General features: G+C 32.8%; 1 protein-coding gene across 1 annotated transcript; it reads right to left on the bottom strand.

Annotated features, from left to right (window-relative positions):
• Window positions 1-6,696: 6,696 nt before the first annotated feature.
• LOC143536277 (protein argonaute PNH1-like) lies at window positions 6,697-18,938 on the bottom strand. Its single transcript, XM_077030312.1, has 21 exons — window positions 18,609-18,938; window positions 11,827-12,173; window positions 11,549-11,757; window positions 10,850-10,996; window positions 10,643-10,776; window positions 10,425-10,534; window positions 10,235-10,341; window positions 10,001-10,139; window positions 9,802-9,918; window positions 9,625-9,732; window positions 9,477-9,548; window positions 9,262-9,384; window positions 9,007-9,166; window positions 8,262-8,521; window positions 8,028-8,170; window positions 7,797-7,923; window positions 7,558-7,693; window positions 7,403-7,476; window positions 7,236-7,330; window positions 7,116-7,147; window positions 6,697-7,036 (listed from the first exon to the last, which is right to left on the bottom strand). The coding sequence occupies exons 2-21, from the start codon at window positions 12,166-12,168 to the stop codon at window positions 6,864-6,866; spliced, it is 2,808 nt and encodes a 935-aa protein (XP_076886427.1). The 5' UTR covers window positions 12,169-12,173; window positions 18,609-18,938; the 3' UTR covers window positions 6,697-6,863.
• Between the last annotated feature and the right edge of the window lie 213 nt (window positions 18,939-19,151).

Genomic DNA, 19,151 nt, shown 5'->3' on the forward strand with positions numbered 1-19,151 from the left:
TAGTACACATAGAGGTCACGCGAGTGTGAGGCGAGACTTACATGGATTCACACAGAATCCAAGGCCGTCGAGTATGCGAGACTTACATGGATGCCGCAGTATCCAAAGCAGTCGAGTGTGCGAGACTTACATGGGTGCCGCAGTACCCAAAGCAGTCGAGATAGTGACCGTGGTTCATAGAGCAACAGTTCATAGAGCATATAGTTCATAGTGCAACGGTTCATAGTACAATGGTTCATAGTGTAACAGTTCATAAAGTGATACAAATTTATAGAGTAAGTAAAGTAATTGTGATGGTGTTTACATTACGTTAAGTTATAAGTGAAAGCGAGTAAAAGCAGAGTAAAACAGTGTATAAAGGTTTGAAGTAAAGTGTTTTGCATATTTCCACCCCGTGGTTTGATAAAGTAAAAACAGTTGAAAAGGGGTTTATGAACTCACCTTGATCTCGGGTTAGGATGGTGCTACAGAAGATCTCCTTAGCCTAGAGTTGGACATACGTATAAGGTTAACAACGTGCTATAAGTCTAAGAAAACGAGTTTACGCGACCTCGAGCAAAAACTGGGTTTTTAAAGATGAAAACAGCTTGGTTCTGGCTTGATTCGATCGAATAAGAATACATTCGATCGAATTAGAATACATTCGATCGAATAGGAACACGTTCGGTCGAATAGGCACACATTCGATCGAATAGACACACATTCGATCGAATCTGAGGCACACTCGATCGAACCAGAAACACATTCGGTCGAACCAGTTTGGGAAAACTCGTTCGGTCGGACATGGAACTTGTTCGATCGAATAGACACTCGTTCGATCGAATACGAAGCTCATTCGATCGAATGAGTTGGAGACCATTCGGTTGCTTTCCTATTCGGTTGACTGGACTGGTTCGATCGACTCCTTCGATCGAATGAACTGGTTCGATCGACTGGTTCGATCGAATGAGTCTGATTCGACTCCTTCAAGCTGGGCGACGGAGAAACCTACGGGTTTTCCAGATTTTCCAGATTTTTGACCCAAAATCGAAGTTTTTGACATGGAAATGCTCGGGATTGAAAGGGGTATCGATTCCTAGTACTTTTAAACACAAAAGCTTGCATTTTGACACCAAAACAAGTCGGTTTTTGACCCGAAAACTCAAGTTACGAAAATGGGAGTTTTTGCTCGATTTGAGGCCGAAAATGGTTATGAAAACGGATGATTTTCGAAAGGGACTTACCAAAAACGATTAGGAACAAGATTCCGGGCTCGGATTTGTGATTTGAGGACTTTCTCTCTCTAGCTTCTCTCTCTAGAAATGAGAGAGTTTGGGTGGGTGCAAGTGAAAGAGTTGGGTGAAAATGGTGGAAGTGTCAAGAACTTTCGTTTATATACTACGGGTTTGGTTAGGCGCGGGTTGGCTACCTACGGGTCGAGATTAGCCGAGTCCATAAATTTTGTAAAACGAAACATTTTTCTATAAACTTTTATGAAATAACTTTGAATAAAATATCTGAAATCTTTTAAAATAATGAAAATATCATTTATTTACAAAAGATAGATTTTTGGTCACCGGGTTAAATTTCGGGATGTTACAGCTTGGATGAAAAAGGTATACTATTTCACTAGTGATGCAGCATGTCCTTTGAGTGCATGGTTGAGGCAAGAGAAAATTGTGGTATGTTTTCTATGAAGGGATTGAGAACAAAAAATATAACGGACTAGGTCTTATGGTTAAAAGAAGTGTTGGGAATCTGTCTATAATCTCTCTCCCTCATAGGCTCATACACACACACACATCGGGTAAAAATGACAAAAGTATCCTTTTCACCGGTCAATGTCGACAAAATATCCATTCGATTAGCGAATTCTAACATTTCCACCATATAACTCGTCAACTCGATCTCTTTTTAGTCATCACTCAATGTGATTGTCAACTAACCGGATTCTGTCACTTGTCCAAAAATCTCGTCGGAAACCAAAATATTATCTTCCGAAGCTAAAATAATCTCGTCGGAGATCAAAATAAATCTCGTTGGAAACCAAAATAAATCTCGTCGGATGCCTAAATATCCATGTCGGCTTCGACGATTTAAAAAGGATAAAATTAGCTACCCGAGGGCTTTATAGTGCGTGTCAGAATCTGGTTGGTTAAAAATCCCTTTGTATATAATGATTAAAAAGTGATCGAGTTAACGATTTTTAGGGTGGGCATTTTGAAAATTGATTGGTCAAATGAACATTTTGACGGTATTGACCCGTAAAAGGATATTTTGGTCATTACAACGAAGCAAGGAGCACTACACTAGAAAAAGGCTATTTGTGACACTCTTTCTTATTTGACTATCAATAAAAATTCGCTTCAACATTTGAAAACTATGTCAGTCCCACATTAATTTAAATCATTCTTACAAAATCTATTATTTCATGTGTGTGTGTTCCACTATTGCAAGTGTTTGCACAGATGATCCCATGGCCCCATATATGTTAAGAGGGCATACAAATTGTTGAAAGATTCCAACTTTTCTTCTTTTCTTTTGACCCACCCAGTAACCAAGAGGAAATACTAATGCTACAACACATGTACTTGCAACTTTACCAATTGACATGTGTGTAAGTTTGTCATCCATGATCCATGTGCCTCGTTGTCACACACAATAAGAAAAAGCACACGATTTACTGAAACCACCGCACTTATATTAACGTGTGGACTCGTGCAAAAATACTATAAATATGGCTTTTTAGTTACGGGTTTCATAAGCAAAACAAAACACCTTGATTCTTCATAATTACCTTTCTCAAAGATTACCATCCAAAATCTTTTAGTATCTCAAGAAAATGTTTCTTGTTTCCATTGAAGTTGGAAGTAGGTGGTGCAAGACCTACACCGGTAACGATTGTGTGAATCATTATGAGAAGGCACCTTTGGCGAGGTTGGAAGGAGATGGCACTGACAATTATGGAGATTTTGACTATGCTCCAGTGGTATTAGAGAATGGTGGTGATGATGATGACGATGGTGATTACGACTATGCTCCAGCAGCATAATTATAATTAGCTAGTAGCCGGGTATGGGGATGTTAGGAGTAGTACTTACTTAACATAACATACATAGAGAAATTAAATTAAACAGTGTCGCTGAAGAGGTAAGGGGAGAGAAATTGTTTTACAAATGTGGGCTCATTTGGATACAATTTCTTGTATTGAGTTTTTTTAAGTATTTAATGTTGGCTAATATATGAAATGTACTTGGATTTATCTAGTTGTAACGGTTTGCTTAGTGTCTTAGACTATCCATTATGGTGATCATCAATCACAACCGCTTGTAAGGTGGCATAAAATGACAAATAAAAACATTTTAATTAAATAATTGAAAATTCTTTTTTGTCCACAACCGGTTGCAACCTAGGTTGTTCCAGCAACCCAAGTTTGCAACCAAACTTTTATATCTAACTTGGTTTTTTCATTAAAATTACAACTTTTAACCTTTTTTAAAAAATGTAACAACATGGTTTTATTTATAAAAAAATATTGAACATTTTGATATAAATTTGATAAAAAATGAAGCATATTTTTCAATAAAATATTGGTTTAGGTTGGGTTGTGATAGTGAGTGAAATATTGGATTGGGTTGGGTTGTATAGGTGAAAGAGAGAGATATTAGTTTTTTAATAAATGGTTGGGTTGGTTTGGATTGTGATGGTGGATAGTCTTAGTTTACGTGACATTTTTGTTAGAGAATGCACATGGTAAGCGAAAGGTTTGAACGATTTAGAGCTTATAAATAGGCTTAGGTTTAAATAAGAGCAAATATGTGTTGACTAATAGAGAATTATACACAATGATGATCAGGTCCCTTTAACCCTTAAATGGTAATGTTTGTTGGGCGTAATTTCGAACTCTAAGTCACAAGTCGGTGAATTTGAGGGATCAATATTAACAAGTTGGTTATGTTTCCTAACTAATATATTGAAAGTTATTGTATTAGGGTAATTTTTAAGTTATATTTTCCTAATATAATAAAAGTGAATTTTACTTTATATTGTGTGTTCGTTATTTTGTTCATGTTCTTGACGTCGATTTATTCCTAGAATACCGCCGATTAACATCTGCCATCTTAACTATCATTCTAATAATAATAATAATAATATAGGAGGACATATCCTTCATTCCAATAGATCTAGGGTACCATCTCCAACCCCTTCACAAGCAAGAATTCATCCTTGGAGACCCTAACCAACATTAGGTTTATCGTCTCTGTATATCATATTATAGGCTAAACATCTTTGGTAATCACCTCCGGGTGTAGGATTGAAGTAAATGATTGTATGATTTGGTTTTGTTCATTGATTGAGAGTGACTTTTATGTTCTCTTATGATTGTATGAAACTTATCTTATGAGATTGAAAGTCAAACGGCCTGGTTATCATTGTCTTGTGTTTCAATATCATTGCTTTCATTATTAGTACTTTATGACCAGATCTTTACTTGACAAATCTTAGTTAGATAGGTAGTTTGGCTAATAGAACCTGAACAGTTTGGTTTCTTAATCATTACATCATCTTATTATACTATTAAATCAAACCTTAATTTCCACATGATATTATTTTAGGGTGTCCAAACTATTGCCACCTCAATGCCAAATCATATATTTCCTTTCCTACTCTTGCCAAATCATCACATAGACTATATTTAAACCTTAACAAATTTCGCTTCGCTTGGCCTCATCTCTCTCTAGGGGTATTTTAGTGATAGGTTCTATAGGAACTGGACGATCTTATTTGGTCAAATACCTAGCGAAAAACTCTGATCTTCCTTTCAGTACGGTGTTTCTGAACAAGTTCCTGGATAAAAAGTATTAAGGTTTTAACGATATTGATGCTAGTGACGATATCCTTGATATTGAGCCGGAAATGCTAACTAGCATGAATACGCTAACTATGAATATGATGCCTGAAGATGAAGACCTTTCTAAACCCTAATCATTTTAATCTCTCTTTCTCTCTCTTTCGGTTTATTCTTCCACCGTCTCCTATATTTCGGTAATCTAGATTGGTATTAATCATTTTCCGGTAAGGTTATATTTTATAGTCTAATGGCCGAATTTATTATATGTTTTTCCGGCAAGATTATATTTGTTTCCGGTAAGGTTTTCCTGTAACGTTTTATATTTATTTTAATTGTTATATGATTTTCTTATAATCATTTTATGTTATAAATCAAAATCGACGATTTAATTGATATGTTGAGGTTATTACGGTTTTAGTTTGTGTTAGTATTAAGTTTCTATTAACACAATCTGAATGATCAATTTTTTATTTTAGTGGTTATGTTTAATATGTGTTTTTCTTTAATATGATAGTTTCAATATACTTTGATTTTTGATGACTAATTTGATGCATTTGTTTTGTTTTCGGTTATAAAGTTATGTTAAATTTTATTATTTTATAAATGTTTTCTTGTGAAATTTTATAATTGTCTATTTTTATATGCTAATTGTTATATTTTCACATTTTCTTTTTTGTTCTACATAAGTCTTAGGTTAATATAAACCAGGGCCGGTCCAATAGCTTTAATGGGCCAAGCTAGGGCTTGAGACCTCCAAATAAGAAAGGCCCCCATTTTATTATAACTTAATTGTAAATAATAGGGCTTTCGATTTTTCCTTAGCGATATTAAAGTTTTTAACTTTTTAACGGCAAGATGGTGAGAATTCAATTAATCAATTTGCAATTAATCATCCTTTAAAGCATATTGCAATTAATTGAAATTGGAAATTGGAAGTTAATGGGAATTAGAATTGACAACCGTTAATTACCAATTGCCTTCAAATTACATTTATTGTGTGTGTGTGGTCAAACTTTCAAGGTTAGTTTAATCTAATCAATTTATCTATTCAATTATATGTATTGATTGTTATTTGCTACTTAGTGATTAGAATAATGTTAATTTGTTCTTTGATTCTTTATTGAACACCTAAACACTACAAATTATAAATTTGTTAATCGTTAAATTGATTACTAATAAATTAATACAATTGTCGGTACCAATCTCGAAAAAGAGTATGACTGGACATATTTTTGAAAAAGGCCCCAACTTTTTAGTTCGATTGAGGCCTCCGAAAACCTTGGGCCGTCACTGACATAAACTTATTATGACATTAACATTTTGGTTTAATACTTAATCAGGTTTCATGGTTTATTTTGTTTTTCAGGTTGTGAAGCAAGATGCTTTTGTTTTTGAACGGAAATTTTGAAGATCATGCTGGTATAATACTATTAATCTTAATGTTTTCATGACTTTGCTAATATACTCAAGTTTGTGTAACTATTAACTTTTTATGTAGACAATGTGACTCTAATATTTTAATTAGGTCATCCTAATGTTAATATATGGTTGTCTGTTTGTCTATATAGATTTTCTTATTTATCTAATTTCAAATCATGTGTAACACGAGTACTATCCTAGTTTGAAATAAATTCATGTATGGAATCCCCGCTAATAATGTCTTAACGAACAAAGCTGTGGTGGTTTTCTTTTCCTATAATCGTTTGCAGTAAGTTATTTGCTTGTTAAGTTGTTTTCACAATTGATCTTTTGAAAACCACTTGACACCGACTGTCCAAAATTGATTCTCAAATTCCCTGTGAAGACGACCTTACTTGCCCATACTAGTACAAGTAATTAAAACATGATAATTACTTTGTTTTTTCATTAGAGCATGACAAGAAAACTAAACAAACAATACCTATTTGCACTAGAAAATGTAAATTTAATCCATATTTTTTCTCTGTACAGAACTAGCACAACATATTCATCTACTGCTACACTTGACACTTTGAAAGTCAATCTAAAACATGATCCTTTTTCGGCCTACTACCTAACAATAAAACATCAAATTCTTTACTTTTTCTTTTAGTGCTGGAAGAGGACGAACACCCGCACCTTTCACCATGCACATGCTGTGAGCGGACCCGTTGTCATGCTGGACTTCAGGTTCCATGTAGAATCGCGCTCGGTATGCAGCCAGATGGGCATAGTATGCAGGAGGTACTGCATGACACGTAAATTTTCTTTATTACCATTATAAGGAAGACAGACAAAACTTTGGTCATTAAAGTAGAATCTTTACCTACAGAAACGGATCGAGTGCACCTCGCATAACTGCAAAAATAGGCTATATTGGTTAGTACATAAAAAAGACTTGGGAGTTATTATATGTTGGTGTGAAGCAAGTAAGTCGATCTCTTACGTGTAGCAAAGATTATTCGTTAAAGACTGAATTTCATCAGCTGTGAAATTGTTTTCATCCCAAAGAACATGATAATGAGCAGGCCTGCTAGTTCCCTGTATATAAATTAAGCAGATGTTATATAATATATGGTTCACTGGGAGCTAGAAAATGATGTCATGTATTACTTGGATTCCTGCATGACTGCAAAGATAGAAGTCGAACTCGACCGGATGACAAATCTTAGTGTCCACGACGGTACCTACATTGACCAAGTCAAACCTTTAGAAAGAGAAAAAAATGTTGCAAAAGTTAAATCTGTGTCTGGAAAAGAAGAAAGTACCAGGTAAGATATTGCCACTTTTGTCTGTGCTTTTTCGATCATTATGGTTGCTTGGAAAGAGGCGCGTATGATGACGTTTTTGGACGACAATAAACGTCACTGGAGGTTGATAATTAGGCTCTAAAGAAGCGCAAGCCTAAAACGATGGATAAATATAATAAGCACGATATAACAATCTAGCATACTGTTTATAGCAACGGATAATATGAAGTGTAAAGAATCATTAATAATTAGCCAACCTTACGAATCGCATCAAGTTCATAGAGTAAAACCTGATAAAACTGCCCATCACTTACACCATCCCTATAGAAAATGATCCTCAGTGGTTTCTTCCCTGTCGCCTTCTCGAAAGATAATAAGAGCTCTCTGCAGTTAACATCTCCAAGTTATTGCATAAAATAATCTCATAATAAATATTTACAAAAAACCACAAAACTTTTAAAAAGGTCACATAAAATTCACATGTGAACCTGATCATGCCGCCATTAACTTTTCCACGTTGAGGATCTTGCCAAGTTTTATACAAGTCTTGTATAAGTTCTTGCCTGTGTGGTTGAGCACTAACCAACCCTGCATACTTTGTAACTTCTGGCCAGTCTTGAGATGCTACGACCTTTTTATAAAAAAACAACAGTTGTAAGTACGACCTCAAATTTTTGAAAATGATTTTTAAAAAATATATAGACCAATATTTTTGTGGTTACCGCAGCAATAGACGGGTTACTATCTTCCCCAGACTCTGGATGAGTGACATCAGCTCCAAAGATTATGGTTGGGATATCACTAACTAGAGGGACCTTCCATCTTAAGGCGTCTAATAGGACCGTATTCCTCCCGCCCATTTTAACGTTAATTTTGAGTGATACGTTTGAAAGATACTGTTTACTGATCTTTAGAACATACTTTGTTAGACAGCATTGTGAAATCAACCCAAGATCCGTCTCACATATCCGCTTCAAATCACCTGAAAATAAAGAATTTTCACTACTTGTTTGTTGCATGGAATGAGTCATTGCATTCCATTATCATGTTTGGTTGGCCACTAAAAATATAAATATTTCATAGTAGTACGGTTCTAGGTAGAATACATTCTTTTGCTAGAATATGAATAACAAAACAGATCAATCATTTTTTCAACGTTAACAAAATATAAAATATAAGAGAGAGTTCGAAATTCAACGTTTATTCATCTCTTCTAATATTCTGAAAAAAAATATGTTCATTTATAGAACTTATGTATGTGCAAACCATTTGCAGGTTATATATGTAAAAATTTAAAAATGAAAAGACAAACATATTAACAAATTAGTTTAATTGTTTTTTTTTTTTTTGCATCACATGGGCATTTGTATGTAAGAAGTACAAAAAACCATTGAATATATAAACTTAAGATTTTCAAAGATTTATGAGTTTTAATATTAATTTTCTTAGTAAAGGAAAGTTACATACCATACAAACTGCCATTATTATCAGGGAGAATTGCTATAAGCAATTCCAACTCTTTTCCTCCAAGTTTGTTTACAGTGGCTGTGCACACATTCTTTAGAACCTTTTTGACTTGATCCGGCCTTGCTGAGCAGACAGGGACCACACTGCCGCTTTTAATATCCTAAAATTCAAAATAAAATTTTATAAAGCTTCATACTTGTAAATTTTAATCAGCAGATACTAACAAACAGAAACTCATGTCTAAGTTAATATTACCATGCCAGATTCTTGGCACATTTGGACCAACTGATGACAAAAGCTTTCAGCTACACTATTGGTTACTGTTCTTGAAAAGTTGATGCAAGCCCAGTAATTAATTACACTTCCATTTATCACTTTCTGAGAAACAAAAAAAAACAATATTATAAGTAAATTGCATTTGACTTCCAAAATGGGAACTAATGCAAGCATTAATTCATATTACTAGTTACCTTATCTTTCATGTTCCATTGTCCCATTTGAGGTAACACTTCTTTCTGTTTTCCACTATCATGGTACTTCAACTGTAGGCAACAAGATATTATTAACGTGTATAATAATATCATTTCATGTTACATGAAAAATAGTAATCAAACGTACCCACGGGGCAGGAAGCACTCGAGCATCAATTGATGTAGGTGTTTCATCAATAGTAATACCAAACTCCTTTGCGTAAGGATCGTCTTTATAGCTATTCTGATGTAATGTCTGATAAAAAAAACAAAACAATATTAGTCAACTGGTCAACTGACCCCACTGGTCAACTAGTGGTCAAACCTGTAGAATTTCCTTCTCTTGTTCCTTTGGCCTCTGGCATGAAAACTTTAGCAAAGAAGTGATTTGTTTATTGTTCAGTCCCTTTGTGCGCCTTTGCCCCTCAACAATCTTGCAAGCCTAAATGGTTTTTTTTAAAATATACAAAAGCATTCCGAATTACACCTCAAGTTTATAACTATGTGAAATATTTAAGATTTACCTCCATGGGCATGTAATTCACTTTCTTTTGATTCCCAACTTGAAGGCAAGGTAAGTGTGGGTGTTGTATGGTAAATCCATACACTTCATGAAAATAGTCAACAACTGATTTCATGTTTCTTTCCTCGTCAACCGGAAACCTTAAAAACCATGTTTTCGACAACAACTTTAATAATAGTAATAATAATAATAATGATAGATATAAAAAAAGTATGAAGAAATTTAAGCCACTCACATTAGCTCTCTTGTGGGCTGTGATGTCACCCCGGAGATGCGATACTTCCTTCGTACGTTCCCTCGATGTGTAACTTCAACTTTGACACCCCTAAGAGCTTTCTTTATCTGCTCAAAAGGACAAATTATTTAATTTACGTTCCAATCGTATCATAATAATTGTGGGAGATAACTAAAGCAAGAAATTGAACCTTTATTCTATCTGCATCAGAAATTTGTTTGGTGCACACTTGTTTGCCCAAAATTTGTTCTACAAACTCAACAACCGGGAGTGGTTCTATAAATGTCGTTGCCAATGTATCTGTTTGAATTTGAAAAATACAATCATAATAAGCAAAGGAAAACATAAAACTCGGTTATCTAGTTTAAAACTTCAAAAGATTTATTTATATGATCATTTACTCCATACCAATATTGAATGATAATCCCATCTGGGTTGGTTTGATACTTTGGTAAAAGCCTCTCCATGATTGTAATCCACATCCTATTGACTTTGGATTGGTAATGTTAGGTGAATAGAAAAATCTCCCAACAGACAGGTACCTATTTAATACATTGGATCGTCTATAAATATTGTATTTGAAATATATAAAATTATATTGAATAAAAAGCATACCTCTGAGTAGTGAGTTCCTTCAAAACTAGATCAACTAATTTAAGTGCTTCTGAAGGAGTATTGACTTGTTTTCCGGATAGAAGCTCACGCAGTTGACTCATACTAGCATGTGCAACAAACTCGATGATCACTGTGAATTCCCTTTGCCTGAAATAATGCAACAAAGTTTAAATTCAAATAGGATTGCTTATATATGAGCAAGGAAAAAAGATTCAATTAATACTAGCACAACCCTTAATTTATGAAAGGTTCTACTAATTTAATGAATTTCACTACATTTACCAAAAAATATTATTTAAAATAAAATATATAAGTAACCAAAAATCACCCATGAGTAAAGATTGAATTCATATAAAATACATTTAACTGTCTCATCTTTTGACTGTCATATAACAAATTAGCAATCAAATTAAGACACTTGTTTTCTAAAAAAAATAAATGAGAAAAAAAAAATTTACGAAAAAGATTCCATTGATTGAATGGTTTCCAGTACATGTTACAGAAATTAATTTTATTTTTTTTTAAAGTAGAAAACTATCCAAAATTTTATTAAGAGCAAGGAACCCAATTATTAGATCAAACAAATATCAGAAAATGTCAAAAATCTTTTGACTGAATAATCTTCTAGTAAAAACTCCCAATTTAAATAGAAGACATGAATCATGGGTTTAAAAAAATATATATATGAAAAGCACATACTTTGTGATGCCAATCCATTCTATATCATCTTCAATTGTAACTGTGAATTCTTTTGATATAAATGGAAGTGTGCCAGCTGTATAAAGAGCTCTTCTTCCATCATAAACAGGTAGCTTCATACCCAAATCAGTGTTTCTATGAACTTTTATCAGTTGGGTCATAATTGTCTTGTTCAATTTAGTAGAATTCACTTCTGGGGTCACCAAAACCTACAAAAAACACAAAAATTACTCAAATGATATCAGTTTCCAAATTATTTATAACTGATTAATGCTTACACTATATTGGGTCAGTTCCTTATCAGCCAAGTCAGCAAGAAAGTGATTAGCTTTGACCACACATTTGGTACCCAGTTGGCCATACCCCGGCCTACGGTGGAACACGATCCGTTTATCCGAAGCAGCAACGATGGAATCCTCCATCATCAATGTCTTCCCTTTCCCTCTCCTCCTTCCCTGCCTCCTACCTCCAACAGCACTCTTATAATTATCCACCACTAGCGTTTCTTGATGATTATTATTATTATTATTATTATTATTAAATGGTGGTTTTCCACGCGTAATTCGCTTGGAAATGACGTGTTTCTGCTCGGGATCCCTGATCTGTTTCAGCTGAGGCATGATTCCTGAAGTTTGAAGAGAAAGAATGAAGGGTTGGTTGGTTTAAGTGAGGACAAACAAAGTAAAGTAAGATAAGACTAAAAAACAAAAGAGATCGAATTCAGGATTAGAAGGTGACTGAACAGCGGGTTTTACGTGTACTTTGGAGAATTTGAAAGGGTGAAAAACAAAAAAGGAAAGAGAAAATAAGAATGATTAAAATATGAAAATCTTTGATGATAAGAAAGATATATGTATGCATGTATGTATATGCTTAGTTCGTCACAGTCGCTGTTATTCTCTGGAAGTGTTTGGGCAAACACAGAAAAAGACATGCAGAGATGGCAAACAGGAAAAGCTGATCAGATCAGCAAACAACAACATTTACTTTACTTTTTATTTAAATTAAAACAAGATTTACCCCTATAAGACAAAACCAACCAAGTTCATTACTATCCTATGTTATGTTAGCTAGAGGATCAACATCTTCGAGAATTTAGGTGAACTCTTTGGATGATGCATGTGGATTATAAATACCTCTCCAATCTAATAGTTTGATTTGTTAACAATTTGACTACCTTTTGCCTTGATGGATTATTAATTGTTCAAGGGAGGGCCCACTAGAGTTTGATCTAAGTAGAGGATTGTTGTTGGGTGTAAACCCAACACAAATCAGAAAAACAAAAAACAAAGCAAATGAATGCAAATAAGTCTAGAAGTTAGTCCTCTATAGGCTTTATCTCAGAGAATCATGGAGTCAATATCCCTATAGTCTTTGAACGATCGACCTTAAAGACGCATATACAGAGAGAAATATGCACATTTAAGCATTCAAGCTAGAGACCCATGATTTATTTGTATACTGTTTATAATCTTCTACTAAGGAGCAATCGGTGTCACATGAAACAAACAAATAAATAAATTCTCTCCTTGTAGTATCATATAGTGTTCAATATGTTTTTACATGTTACGTCTTTTTAACACTCAACTGACACTAATTAGTTGATTAAGTGAAAACCCAACTTTGTGGGTTCCATCAGTATTTCATGAGCTATTTTAACAGCATCCCACAATTTAAGATTTACAATATTGTTGATAAATAATAATAGTAAGTGCATAAAAGTATTAAAAAACAAACCGCAAATGTCACTTTATGTAATTTCACTTGATTTGTCACATGTTCCATCATGCTATATCTTGTTTCTTAGGAAATACTTTTATAATATATTTGAATTAAATTAAATATTAGCTAATATCTAACTAATTTTTAAATTAACTCCAAATTTGCATATAATAAATAAAAGTAACGAAAAAGAGAAAATATGATGGTTATGGATAAAACAGGATATTTTAATATCATGAATAATAAGAAGTAATTAATTATTGTATTAAATTAGTTTAAAATAAAGTAAAGTAACACTTATTAAAGTGTAGAGATAGCAGATCTGGACATGGGGACCCTCCTTCTCTCTGTCCACTCAACCCAAAGTAGTTATACCCCTTGTTGAAATGCTACAACTCCTGACCTATGCCTCTCTTTTGCAGATTTATTTTGCAAAATGATTATATATTTCTACTTTAATATTACTTATATTCATAATTCATAATAATTCTCAAACTTTAAAACTTTGCTTTTAGGCCAAGGGTAATAGGGCTTGGTTGAGCCCAAGTGATCCAATCAAAACCCGACACGTAGGCGATGATATGGTCCTGGATCAAGCCCCATAGGGTGTAGTGAGGCTTGATTGATCCACCCCCAAGTATTTAATCCATCCCATGCTCAAAGGCTTGTTCAAGCCCCATGGTCCGGACCACTTGGGTCGTCCGCGTCCCGGTTCACTTGTGTGGTGTAGTAGTGTGTGCGAGCCACCTAGGCAGCCACTTGGATCACGCCCCCTGTCCACCCCACACTACCCTTGTCCTTAAGAAACAAAGAGTGCCATTATAACTTTAATGGGGGTGGTCATATTGAGGTTTTTTTTCTAAAGACTTCCTCAATGAATAGGTGGAGGTTAGTAGTTCGAGTCTTAAAAGAAAGAATTTTGTCAATACCTCTTACAGAATAAGTGGTGATGGTTATTTACAAAAATATAAACAAAAAGTAATCAAATATAATACTGAATAAAAGATATATTAGTTATATGAAGAAACACAATTAACAAAGATAAAATACACTACACTCATCACTCGTGTATATTTTGTAAACATAAAAAAAACAAATAAATTATTTATATATTTAGTTTTATTTCTATCACTTTATAAAGAAAATTCTCATGTATCAACTTTAAACTAGCAAAATTACATAATTTTGCAACCCACAAGTTCTTAATGCATAAATTATATGCTTTTCAAGAGGATTTGAAGACATATATAACTTAGTAAGTTTAAAAGAATATATATAAAATTGTCCCTATTTTAAAACACTAAAAATGATTAACATAGTACTTGATACCATAGAAAATTGAATAATTGAATAATATTTGAATATATTTTGAAAAAAATGCAGAAAATGAATATCCGTTATGCATTGACCAACAAAAGGACGAAAAAGACATAGCATTGCAAATGCCTTTTGCTACAATAAAAAAGCAAATTGAAGCGCTACAGGTGCTGTTTTGCTCAGAATCAAAGGCCCCCACCCCTAATTTTAATGACTTAAAAAATAATACTCTTTTAATATCAACGATTTATGAAATTACTTAAAATAAAATTACTAGAATAAATTTATCACATAAAATAAAAAAGATATACTAGAAAAAATAATAAGATAATCTCATATGAAAATATTCTATTCACTGGTTTCTTCTTTTACACCATGTTTTTTTTAACCTCCGTTAAAAAAACTTAACAGGAGTTAAGTTTCATCAAAATTTAAACTTGACGTTTTAGAACTTTTGACTGGAATAAAGATACTAGTTGAGTGATGTAAAACTTACTTCGAAACGTTGCTTAAAAGGACAAAACGGTGCCTTAATTCGAGTGTTTAAATTTCCTAAACAAAATCAAATCGTTAGGAGCTTAATTTCGACGTAAATTTTACATTAATCTGCTCATATATTCATTCCGATCATATATTCATTCCGATCAAAAACCCTAAACATCAGTTCAAAATTTGGATATAACTTAACTATCATTTAAGTTTTTTTAACAGGTGTCAAATGAGAAAAAAACAGTTTTCTAATACAACAATAATAATAATAATAAATAATAATAATAAAACTATTAACCGAAAATAAATTAATGTTATAAAACGTCACCTAGAAATTGACAAAACAAATGTACTAAACTAGATATTTATAAGGGAAAATTTCTAAAATAAGCCGTTTGAGAAGAGAGAGTCTCAAAATAAGTCACTGAAATTCATCTCCGCGTAACATTTGATTTCTAGCCTATGATGTCCCCCAATGAAAGAGTGACACGTGTAAAGACGTTGACCCCACCTGTGAGATTTCAAACGAAATCCGTCTGCCCCGTGATTTATGATATCAAAACAATCACCTCCGTAAGCTTTTGAAAAAAAAATTTTAATTCACCTCATTCCACCATTAATTAATATTATTAAATTAGTTTATACCATACCCAAAAAATCCATATACATTAAATTAATTTATATTATTTTAATTTTTGAGAAGAAAGACAGTATTTAGGCTTTGCCTTTAGATAACAGTGAAGTAGTTTTTCCAAGATCTAGAAAATGATTTCATTCTATAAATGGTAGTGCATTAAATACTTGTACCTTGTAGCAGGAAAGAGTGGGACAAAGATACACTACATATGGGTGAGGTAAAATCAAAATCTTCTTTTCTCACGAATGGCTCTTTCAAAACAACAAATGCATTCCTCAAAGGCTTGTCCACAACAAAAAAATCAGAATTATAATTTTATGTTACTGGGTCATCCTAGGATTAGAAAATAAAATAAACGATACATGAATTTCGTGTATCTGCTTCTATACATATGTCATAAAAAGTTATTTGTAAATTATATTTGATTGCCTACTTTTAATACACGTCTAAAGAGATAACTTTAGTCTCCTTAAACCAAATGCATCCCTACATATATATCCATCTATTTATAAGGGCAGGCGAAACACCCAAACGGAGCTTCCGTGCTCGCGCAAGTTAGGCTAGCACACCATCCCCTAACATGGGTATCCCTTTCGAGTACATACAAATAACCCGCTTGTGATGGTGGTGGGTTTTGGATTGTTCGGTAAATTAAAAGTAAATGCCGTGGTAACATTGATCAGCTGGACATTCGGACGTGAATATCATCAACGTGTCCTTAAATGAGTACCAGAAACATACAACCCGAAAGGTTTCTTGCACTTTTAGGGTAAGAACTCATACCATTGATGGGTTTGGAGTTTAAAAGTGATTATCAAAAAGAACCAAAACATTCTAGTCGTTTTGATTGATTATTAGACTAAAATATAATACAGGATGAAAATTTACACATAAACGAAAAGCAATCAACTCTTTTATAAGAGCATTCTCATCTATTCATCATCTCATCTATATAATTACACTAAAAACATCATCTTTTCTTTCTCATTTTTAATTAAATAATATTTTTTATACTTTGTCAATGCATTTTCTTTTTCCATCATTCACAACCACTTTCAAAAAACATTAAAATTAAAAAATTATAGAGATGAAAAGTGCGTTTTTCTGAATTTAACCATGAAGAGTACATTAACTCTCTTTTCCTCTCACAACCACTTTTAACCATTTCTAACAAACGAAAAACTCTAAAATAATTTGAAGAATGGATAAAGAATGCTCTAAATATTGATTGTACTTTAAAGCAATGTAGTTGGAAGTAAATTTAACGTACGGATTGTGAACGCACTCAAGTGCAAGAAACAAATAGTATACCATCCACGCTGCCGTATATTAGAAAATCTTGAATACTAAACAGTGTTACATAATACAATATATTATTTTCTATTACTAAAAACTATTTTAATAATAAATAAATATTCAAAACCATAGAAAAAAGTCAAATATAGGTCTGCACCGCATGCTCCTCTTTTCTTTATACCCTATCACGCATTATAACCACCACACCATCATTCATCATCATTCATCACATGGAAGATCGACCAAAGCAGGTAAACATGTTTAAAAATTAATAAACTATTATGTTAAAAATTTTACATTTATTTAAATTCCAATTATTATTACCATCATTTAAATTCCAAAAACCTGTGACATTTATTTCAACCAAATAACATCATTTCTGAAACAGCATTTGTTTAAAAATTGATTTTCTGGATCCAGAAAACATATATGTGTAAAGACTAAAGAGATAAGAGGGACTAGAACTCGCTCGGCATAGCTAACTTTTAGTATGCACGCAGTTGAGTAGGATGAAGCAGCTCGCTTGAGGGGAACACGTGGCATTGAATAAGAGGTTGGCCTCGGAAGACTCAAGACATTTATGTTTAATGTTTTTGTTTATTTTGAAAGACAAGATGTGGTTTTAAATGTATTTAAAAAACACTTAAAAGTGATATTTTTTTTGTTGTTTTTATTCTTTTATATCTTATTAATCTTTGTCAAAAAAAAATAATAAACTATTTATTTTTATTTAAAATAAATTAACTTCATTAAGTTAAAGTAGACAGAAATCTCGTTTGATTATTCATTTATGTATATAACTACATATGCATTGCTTTTTTTTAACGATGAACCTCGCACCACTAAAATCAAACTGTGCCAAAAAAAAAAAAAAAAAAACATTTAATTTTACTTTGTGGGACTTGAACCCCTCTACGGGGATAACCTAATAATTTTATATATAACAAAAAATTTAATATGATGGTTTTTTTAGTAATCATTACAATATATATTATTATTATTATTATTTCCTTTCCATGCATCATGATGATGTGGGAGATTTAATGCGAGAATAGAAGATGGAGCGGCCGCAGTAAATATCATCGGTACAAAGCTTGGGTCTTCGCTAAAAACCAAACATAAAAACAAATTTACTGAAACTTCCGCCTAACGCAATGATGAGATCTACTAAAACACTCAAGCACCACCCATACCCCTTTCAACTCTATAAATATAATATATACACACTGATATACTTTTTATGGGGTCGACTTAGATCTCATTAAATTACCTCACATAGCTGGGTTTTATTCATTTATAGTTCAAAAAAGAAAACATAAAAACCACATAAACACTAGTATATTCATCTAAACACGTAAAAGAAAACCCACAAATAGTAAATTGAATATTTCTATATAACGAACCATCTTACTTATCACAATTGAACACGTATATATATATTTATATCGTACAAAGAAATGGTTAAGTAGAGAATTGGAAAAACTAAAAGTTATGTTAAAAATATTGAGGGTAATATGACATCATGTACTAGATCGATCGAGTTGAGTTAGTATAAAGAAGGCAATTAATTAATTATACGGAGAAAGACAAATTAATTACCTTGCGATATTCTTTCTTGTCCTTGAGCAGTTGATGCAACCAAAGTTTCTTCAGTTAGTCACTCAATTGCAGCTGGTAGGGTGATCCATATATGCGATTATTATTATGAAATTAATTAGCAGGAGAAACTTAGAAGGAAACAAAAGAGAATGTATGGAACGAAGCACTAGAAAAAGCCTTAATGTGGCTGCTTCTTCCATCGATACAACAACAACAACATTTTAATATAAATTTTTTGATAGACTCGATGAGAATATGTTCGCACGAGCATGTGTTTTTAGCGATTTCAATTAATCAAAAGGACAAAATGCTACTTTAATTAATTAAACAAACACATATACAAAAAAGCTTGTTTTGTTGTGTTTTGCTTTAAACCATGCTACCTGCTCTTCCCCAGAAACTTTCCATCCAATTAATTGAACCATTTGATCATCCAACATTTTAAATAATGAGAACCGGAACGCAGGCCAAATTCAGATTTTAAATAGCAACGTAAATTAAAACAGAACAGGGTGGATTGAAAATAATATTATAATAATAATT

The sequence above is a fragment of the Bidens hawaiensis genome, unplaced genomic scaffold (assembly GCF_021521415.1).
Source record: "Bidens hawaiensis isolate Kalapana, Puna unplaced genomic scaffold, B.hawaiensis_p1.1 tig00010775_1, whole genome shotgun sequence".
NCBI classification, from domain to species: domain Eukaryota; kingdom Viridiplantae; phylum Streptophyta; class Magnoliopsida; order Asterales; family Asteraceae; genus Bidens; species Bidens hawaiensis.

Excerpts from the sequence above, each read along its gene's own strand:
- LOC143536277 (XM_077030312.1), bottom strand. The coding sequence starts at position 12,168 with ATGCCTCAGCTGAAACAGATCAGGGATCCCGAGCAGAAACACGTCATT. Across the intron at positions 10,997-11,548 it reads GAATGGATTGGCATCACAAA|GCAAAGGGAATTCACAGTGA; the intron begins GTATGTGCTTTT and ends GCATTATTTCAG. Across the intron at positions 9,167-9,261 it reads TGTGCCAAGAATCTGGCATG|GATATTAAAAGCGGCAGTGT; the intron begins GTAATATTAACT and ends TTTGAATTTTAG.